At 39.5% G+C, this 9612-nt stretch overlaps 1 protein-coding gene across 1 annotated transcript; it reads right to left on the bottom strand.

Moving 5' to 3' along the window:
• Positions 1–680: 680 nt before the first annotated feature.
• On the bottom strand, positions 681–9386 carry rmnd1 (required for meiotic nuclear division 1 homolog). Its single transcript, XM_071382440.1, has 12 exons — positions 9198–9386; positions 8267–8747; positions 7869–7974; positions 7676–7751; positions 7562–7601; positions 6628–6728; positions 6277–6383; positions 6062–6126; positions 5813–5889; positions 2466–2586; positions 2004–2120; positions 681–1821 (listed from the first exon to the last, which is right to left on the bottom strand). Exons 1-12 carry the CDS (start codon positions 9296–9298, stop codon positions 1789–1791), a joined length of 1425 nt encoding a protein of 474 aa, XP_071238541.1. The 5' UTR covers positions 9299–9386; the 3' UTR covers positions 681–1788.
• Between the last annotated feature and the right edge of the window lie 226 nt (positions 9387–9612).

Here is a 9612-nt window from a genome sequence, read left to right as displayed (position 1 = left end):
GCGTGGTCCCATGGTGTTTATACTGGCGTACTATTGTTTGTACAGATGAACGTGGTACCTTCAGGCGTTTGGAAATTGCTCCCAAGGATGAACCAGACTTGTGGAGGTCAATTTATTTTGATTTTCCCATGATGTCAAGCAAAGAGGCACTGAGCTTGAAGGTAGGCCTTGAAATACATCCACAGGTACACCTACAATTGACTCAGATTATGTCAATTAGCCTATCAGAAGCTTCTAAAGCCATGACATCATTTTCTGGAATTTTCCAAGATGTTTAAAGGCGCAGTCAACTTAGTGTAAGTAAACTTCTGACCCACTGGAATTGTGATACAGTGAATTATAAGTGAAATAATCTGTAAACAATTGTTGGAAAAATTACTTGTGTCATGCACGAAGTAGATGTCCTAACCGACTTGCCGAAACTATAGTTTGTTAACATGAAATTTGTGGAGTGGTTGAAAAACGAGTTAATGACTCCAACCTAAGTGTATGTAAACTTCCAACTTCAACTGTAGATATTGGCTGGACCCCGAGCAGTCCTCCGAGCCAGATAAAGGGGTTTACATACAGCCTGAAGGACCACTCTGAGCCTCTCAGGGCCTTTCTTACATGCGAGTTATGGTTCTGTCACTGGTTCTACCTATACTAAATAAAGCAAGACACGTACAGTACTTACAATATGCAATTAAGTTTACTCCACTTTATTTTATGAATCAAAACACACAAAATTTCACACAAGAGATGACAGCTGTCACTACATTTAAGTGCTGTTGATCTTCATGCATCACATCGTGAACCTGAATAACATTTGACATGGTAAGACCATAGACAATTAGCATCTTCTGAATAACATTTGCCATGGTAAGACCATTGACAATTAGCATCTTCTTATTGACCTGAATCTCTAATAGGGCTCAGCTTCTTACAGACAAGTCACTTTGACCATGAGACATTGGATTGGTTGTTTGAATTATCATACAGTTTGCTAGAATGAAGACAAACAGAAATGTCTCCAAATAAATAAATAAAACACATACAGTTAATCAATACACATAGGCAATTTTAAGTTTAAATACAAACAAACTCAAGCATATAAAGCCACAAACACCATTTATATATTAATGAGTACATTTGGATACATATTTTGAACTGAAATTCAACAGTCACAAAGTGAGCTAGTGAGACATTTCCTCCCTCGGTTGGCTATCATTTACATTTTGTGGCACAGACACTGGTGATTTGCTTAAAATGTGAACTTCTCTTCTTCTCAGCCTCGTTCCACCAACCAAAATCCTATCTTCTACAGTGATATTTCTCAATTTGTATCAAGGCTGTCCTTCCATTGAAAATGTGTTACTTCTTGCAAAGCAACACCTCACCGCACGATTCCTTTCCCCCGTGTGACCTACTTGTGTGTATGTACTGACATGTATGTGTAACTAATAGATGCACACACACACTACATGTCTTTACATTTATGTCAATTGTAAAGTATTTGTTGTTATGTGTTGGACCCCAGTAAGACTAGCTGTCACCATTGGCGTTGGCTAATGTGGATCCTAATAAATCAAATCCCATTCCATCGCTGCTAGTCTTAACGGACAGTAAGTCTACCGTAGTTGTGAGATTTTCTTATGTTCAATAAGTTACATTCTTTGGGGTCAAAGCTTAGCCTTCTTTTCAATGTCTTGTTCATTATGATCATAATTTAATGTACTTACAAAAATAGGTATTTCTTAGTCTTTTTCTTTCCTTAAATCTGTATTTTATCGTCGCTGATGAAGCTCTTCAGAAAATCATTCTGCCAACTTCAAACAACACCTGAAGAAACCAAACCAAAAGATTAGTGATAGGATATCAAACATTTAATGATGAGGCTACAATTTGTTCTTGTATTTGTTCATTATAAATGCTAGAAACACTATAATCTTAATCATAACCATCCTCATCACCAGAACATAAACCATGTAGTTAGAGGAGGTGTGTGTGCGTTAGGTTCTGACCTCGATAGTGATGAGGATGACGATCATCCACTCCAGCCTCAAGCTGTGCTTCTCACTCAAGTGGTTCCTCATTAGGTCTGTCAGCTCCGTGCAGTGCTGCAGTTTCTCATTCACTACCTGAAAAACAATAGGACAACCGGCAACTGTAGGCCCCTCTGCTGCAAATGGATTTCAATGCAACTCTAATTTCTTGCATAATGACAAGCTTTTTTTAAGGTTTGCTGCCTATGGCTAAAGTGGATTATATCCCAGAAGAAACAACATATCTACATTTACAAGTAATGGTGCATCTGCTTCCAAATATGATCAAATCAAAATCTTATCAAATATGATCCATAAACTCATACTAACGATGAATAAGACACAGACCATATGTAAAATATATGCACCGATGACTGTAAATCGCTTTGGATAAAAGCATCTGGTAAATTACATATATTATTATATTATAGCCCCCCCTACCTTGACCCGGCGGTTAATGTTGAGGAACTGACACGTCTTGTCATAGAGCATCTCCAGGTTCTCTCTGTCCCAGTAGAAGTCTGGCGTGATCAGTAGGTCAGAGCTCAGGTTGATACAGTGTCTGGAACAACATAACAGCAGGTCAGAGCTCAGGTTGATACCGTGTAAAATGTAATACAATACAATTCAGTTCGCGCAAATGTTTTATAAAACAAGAGTAGGGCTGAACCCAAATATTCAACTGGTCGATAGGCTGTTGGTCGACCGATATTGTTTTAGTCGAGCAGTAGCAAATAAATAAATATATATATACACATATACACACACACACACACAGTACCAGTCAAAAGTTGACACCTACTCATTAAAGGGTTTTTCTTTATTTTTTTAAAACTTGATATTGTAGAATAATAGTGAAGACATCAAAACTATGAAATTACACATATGGAATCATGAAGTAACCAAAAAAAGTGTTAAACAAATAAAAATATATTTTAGATTCTTCAAAGTAGCCACCCTTTGCCTTGATAGCTTTGCACACTCTTGGCATTCTCTCAACCAGCTTCACGAGGAATGCTTTTCCACCAGTCTTGAAGGAGTTCCCACATTATGCTGAGCACTTGTTGGCTGCTTTTCCTTCACTCTGCAGTCCAACTCATCCCAAACCATCTCAATTGGGTTGAGATCGGGTGATTGTGGAGATCAGGTCATCTGATGCAGCACTCCATTACTCTCCTTCTTGGTCAAATAGCCCTTAAATCCTGGAGGTGTGTTTTGGGTCATTGTCCTGTTGAAAAACAAATTATAGTCCCAATAAGCGCAAACCAGATGGGATGGCATATTGCTGTGGTAGCCATGCTGGTTAAGTGTGCCTTGAATTCTAAGTAAAATCACTGACAGTGTCACCAGCAAAGCACCCCCACACCTCCTCCTCCATGCTTCACGGTGGGAACCACACATTCCGAGATCATCCTACTCTGCGTCTCACAAAGACACGGCGGTTGGAACCAAAAATCTCAAATTTGGAATCATCAGACCAAAAGGACAGATTTCCACCAGTCTAATGTCCATTGCTTGTGTTTCTTGGCCCAAGTAAGTCTCTTCTTATTATTGGTGTCCTTTAGTAGTGGTTTCTTTGCAGAAATTCAAACACAAAAGCCTGATTCACGCAGTCTCCTCTGAACAGTTGATGTTGAGATGTGTCTGTTACTTGAACTCTGAGAAGCATTTATTTGGGCTGCAATCTGAGGTGCAGTTAATTGCTGACTTCTGAGGCTGGTAACTCTAATGAACTTATCCTCTGCAGCAGATGTAACTCTGAGTCTTCCTTTCCTGTGGCGGTCCTCATGAGAGCCAGTTTCATCATAGCGCTTGATGGTTTATGAGACTGCACTTGAAGAAACGTTCAAAGTTCTTGAAATTTTCCGCATGGACTGACCTTCCTGTCTTAAAGTAATGGTGGACTGTCATTTCTCTTTGCTTATTTGAGCTGTTCTTGCCATAATATGGACTTGATCTTTTACGAAATTGGGCTCTTCTGTGTATCACCCCTACTTTGCCACAACACAACTGATTGGCTCAAAACGCATTAAGGCACACCTGTTGGGCTCTCTGTTTTGGCCTTTCTAGGGAGTTTTTCCTAGCCACCGTGCTTCTACACCTGCATTGCTTGCTGTTTGGGGTTTTAGGCTGGGTTTCTGTACAGCACTTTGAGATATCAGCTGATGTAAGAAGGGCTATATAAATAAATTTGATTAATTGAAATGCATTCCAGGTGACTACCTCATGATGCTGGTTGAGAGAATGCCAAGAGTGTGCAAAGCTGTCATCAAGGCAAAGGGTGGCTACTTTGACGAATCTCAAATATAAAATACATTTTGATTTGTTTAACACTTTTTTTGGTTACTACATGATTCAATGTGTCATTTCATAGTTGATGTCTTCACTATTATTCTACAATATAGAAAATAGTACAAATAAAGTAAAACCCTGGAATAAGTGGGTGTGTCCAAACTTTTGACTGGTACTTTCTATATCTTTTTTTTTAATGGCACATGAGACACCCGTCTTATTCGCAACCATTTCAATGAACTAATCCAATCCATTGCGGAGGCTGAGACTAATCCATTGCGGAGGCTGAGACTAATCCATTGCGGAGGCTGAGACTAATCCATTGCGGAGGCTGAGACTAATCCATTGCGGAGGCTGCGGGAATGGCACAGTCCAAGAAGAAGGGGAGTGTGGCTGCACAATGCACGTCTCTCTCCAGAATGCGCTCTCTCCCGCCAATTTGTGCACATTCATTGTTTCATAACTTCAATTGTGTGAATTGTTTGCATTTGATTGTTAGTGTCTATCAATTCCCCATTACATATATCACCAGTAGTACATGTACTGTTAATTCCTATAATTTCTCATCTACAATGTTTGTTTGCTTACGGTAATGTCTGTTAATACATTCAAGTTTTGGTTTATTTCATTCCATTTACAAGTTGTCAATTTAGTAATTGTCTTTTGTTTGGAGCGCTCCTGTCAATGTTGAGTAACCTGATTACGCATAGAAGTAGGCCTATAGGCTCCCTTGCCTGCTCGCAAATGTAGGCATATAAATGTGCCCATTCAGGTATCTCATGGTATTTCTGATTGGCTTAAAGCACCACCACTAATGAGCTGTGGAGCTTCTCAAAGTAATGTTTTTTTCCACCTCAAACAGCAAGCTAACAAAGTCTGTTTTTACATCCATTGAGAATGACAAGGCAATGTTGACATAATTGGCAATATAAGTTACTTTTAGGTTTGTATCATTTACATTTAGATTGGGATAGAATTTTGATCAACCACATGACAATGATGTTGAGAAACAAAGACTTATTATAAACTAAAATAAACTGTTCCATGAAAATGTGCATATCAAAACCATAACCGGCACTCAGATCTGTAGAAATGGCAAGATAAATTGGCATTCCACATGACAAAGTTTGCAGACTCCACGTGTAGCCTATTACAGACAACTTCAGGAGAGTAGTGGCAGAATCTGCAAAAGCCAGTAGGAACAGGAGGAGGATAGTCGGGACAGGTTAAGGTTTTTATCTTCTGGTCATCTTGATCTCTGGCTCCCTCTTGAGTCATTTGTGTCTTACTTTATCAAACAGTGAGCTTAAAGCATCAGACAAGCTCAATGTATACATAATTGATTTCATTAAAACACATAGGGTGTGTCTATATATGGGAAAAAAACGTTTTACAATTTTTAACAATTGATTGGAACAGACGACTTTCGGTCGACCAAGATTTGTATTATTCCAGGACAGCCCTAATTAAGATTCACAGCTTTAAATTGACTTTACCTCAGAGAAAAGAGTTCTCCGATCTTCTGCATAACCTCTGCTCTGGACAGCTTTATTTTTTTCCCAGATTTCAGCATCTGAATGGGAAGTGCATATAATCTAGTCAGTTGGAAGGAACCCCTGGCAAATTATTTTTACAGTGACAAACAATTTGTAATGATGATTTTACGTGATTCTCTATTCAAGATTTGAGATGATTGTTTCTCAAGTGTGGAGATCCAAACCGCTCACAGATTATTGTTAACCTACCTCTGGAATTGACTGAATCGACTCCACAAAGTCATCCAAAGCCACCTCCCATATGGCCAGTTTCACTGCAACAAAACCCAGACAGACGGGAGAGCAGTATACGGACTGTAAGGATAAATCACCATAGTACTGTATATACACCTGGACCGTTTAACAGTAATGCTATGTTTCACACATTAACAAAAAACAGTAACATGAAAAACGTTCCAGCTAACCTGACAAAGAAAGGGCATTTGAAAATGCAAATTTATCCAGCACGGCCTTGTCAGGATCTATTTCACTGTTCAGCAGGAAGTTACCACGTTGTAGCTTTGAGTTTCCCCTGGGTTGAACAAAAGACACTGATCACTAAAGACAACGATTTTACAACAAATTGTGCCCTATCCCAGGAGAGTAACACAATTGTTATTATCCTCCAAATGAAAACTAAATAATGATAAATGTTAAAGACATATTAAGTGATTCATTTTTCAGAAATCTACAATGACATTTTACTGTAATCCATATAACATGATTGAAACGGCAATCATTGATCTGTAACGACCAACCATAATCAGGTGACGTACTCTCCAATAGTGTAGTTGATCTCTTCATTTTCCCAGTGGACCAGAGCTACCTCGTAGGGATGAATCTCATGCCGCTCCAAGATCCTCATCACTTTCTTCATCTGAAAAACAAAGCAGTTCAATAGCATGTCATTATTGATCTGTAACTGACAATATCTGCGGCTCCCTCTACAAATCACCTGCTAACATGCTGACCACACCGCTCGGGTTGCAAAATAAATGAACACATACATGTTATTCAATCATTACACCCACACTGCTCGCGAGCGTCTGCCTAGCCAGGCGCTGAAATAGAACTTGGTTCTATTTGTGACGCTCAAAGAGCTGCAAGTCCTGCCTCTCCCATCTCCTCATTGGTTTTTAGGAGCATATACCCACATGGGTGATTGAAAGGTGAACTGAGGTCCACACTCAGTTCATCTTTGTGGTAATGCAACATAAAGTTGGTTGCCAACCGTCATATAAAGTCCAAAGAAGAAAAAGAAGCCTGAAGGAAGGAGGAGAGATGATGAGAAATTAATTCGGTTTACCGTTTTATCTGTGGCTTAATTGTCGGAGTAGAGGACCTTGTGCATTTCAGGTAAAATAACAACCCAATGTTTATATCCCTGGACAAATTAGCTAGCAACAGCAAGCTAGCTAGCTAAATTGCCATAAATGTTTAATGCTTTTTGACTTGTCCCCAAATTAATATAATTGGTTCAGAGTTTGTTTTGATATTTCAACCTGTGTGTCCTGATCGCGTCTGGTGTGGGTGAACAAAATCAACTTTTGCACATGCGGTTTGGTCAGCGTGTTAGACTACCTGGTTCAAGAGAACCACACCTTCCCTTAGTGATTTTTAAGTGAGTGTAATGGGATCTTTTTTGTTATTATCAGAACTATAATTACTATTGTGACTTCTTATGTGCAATAGGATCAGAATTCTTCTTACTGTTTTCTCTTCAACATTCCAAAAGACCACTGATCCCTCCCTAGAAGTAAAAATGGCTTAATTAATTAATATTCAAAACAATACGCTGTGTAAACAGAAAAAAAGAGGACATACCTGAAGAAGAACATTGTTGCATTATCACTGGGTTTTTGGGTATTGTCAGTGCATATTACGAGTGCATTTGAGGCATCTGAAATTAAAATATATTATAATCAAAATGTGTCTTTTGTTACATTGCACAGCCATGAAAAGAGTAAGCAATTAGCCTACAGTATCCATGAAGTAAAGTAAAAAGGTGTTGGCCTACCTCTTGGTAAATCTACTTCGTAGAAGCCGTGGGCTATGAGGTCATGGCAGAGTGTTGGCAGATGGTACTGGTCTGCTGTTGCATAGGCAATGCACTGCATTATATCCTATGGGGTTAGATAGAACATGGATGCAAACATTGTTAATGACATTTTAACCCCACATTATCAAGAATCAGAATTGGGTAATATCAGATGTTAAGATAGGGCTCAAGTCTATATGCTCTGATGTGTGTGGGTCTGTACTGTCCCTGTATGTACCTCATCCAATTTCCTCACTAGGCATCAATAAAACCTATTCCATTCATACATCCATTCAGCACACCATCCATCCATTCATTCGTTCATTTATTAAGCATCTCCCAGTCCTCTAATCTGATTGATGGACGGACGGCTTCACCTTGTCCTCCTTTGGGGTCGGCTGATTGGTTCTGGATGGTTGTTTGGTCCTGGGGCCTTTAGGAATTTTTTTCCCACTTCCAAGCACGGTCACTGGTTTCATCACTGATTTAACAGGAGCTGTTGAATAAAACCTTCTCTGTATACTGAAACTCCAGTGTCTGGTGGAGGTGGGCTGACCAGGGACAGCTGATAGTGACTTAACACAGGTGTTAAAATGTCGTGCCGCATACAAAACATCTCGCTCCCCGTCTCGTCTGACAGTCCAGCCATGCTGTTGGATGTGTGTGCTTGAGTGACACGTCCTATGATGACCAGAGTCTGTGGTGGTCCAGGGAGCTAGTAGAGTTCTAGGTGGTACATGCGGCTTGATAGGGTCTGACAGCTTGACAGAGGTGAACCTATAGGCACATGTCCTACTCCCCAAAGGCTTCTGGATCCTCAGTCGGCACAACCGTGTCCAGAACATGTTATGGATTGGACTACACAAAGGAATGCAAAGAGATGAGAAAACATAAGCATACTGTATTGACTAGCTAAATCATGGAACCAACATATCTATGAGGTTTATTCTACTCAAGAGGAACCCATTTGAATACCTTCACACAAATAAATGCATCATTGACTGTACATTACTAACGTTTTAGCTATATGCATTAAATTCTTGTATCAGGAAAATTGACCTTGGTTGAATGGAAATGCATGCAATAGCTAAGTAGCTAGCCAGATTACAATAAACGTTCCAGACATTATGGTCATTGGTTAATATAATGTAGCTGTTCCTGATGCTCACAATAAAGCACGAAGCATGTATGCCACATCAAACAGTCCATGAAGAAAAGCTCGTGCACTAGCACTTGCAAGGTAGCTAGTTAGTTTCAAATCAACGAGAGTTAAAACATTAGCTAGCTAGCTTAAAGAAAATAACTCACCAAATCAGGCTACTAAAACAAGATGTTCTAATGCTTGTCATGTTAAAATAACTACAGTATCTGCGTTGAGTCACATCTAACTCGGTGTGAAACATGTGCATTAGATGCTCATGACAGTTTGAATGCAGCCTTGTTGTGCATAAAGTTTAATTTGAACAGCTACTGCATTTCCTGGTTGCGGTGACGCAAATTTGCGTCATCCTCGACTAGAGCATTTTGAACAACAGCACCCCCTGTGGTGAAATGAGAGACAATGTTTTCTGTATCCTGGAGACTCCTGGAAACCGCACTGTATAGCAAGCACTTGGTTGAAACCATCAACTAAGAACTCCTTCCTATACAGTTGAAGTCAGAAGTTCACATACACTTAGGTTGGAGTCATTAAAACTCGTTTTTCAACCACTCCACAAATGTC

The sequence above is a fragment of the Salvelinus alpinus genome, chromosome 34 (assembly GCF_045679555.1).
Source record: "Salvelinus alpinus chromosome 34, SLU_Salpinus.1, whole genome shotgun sequence".
Lineage (NCBI taxonomy): Eukaryota > Metazoa > Chordata > Actinopteri > Salmoniformes > Salmonidae > Salvelinus > Salvelinus alpinus.
The sequence above is the reverse complement of the archived record's forward strand: the minus strand, read 5'-3'. Positions and strand labels throughout refer to the sequence as shown.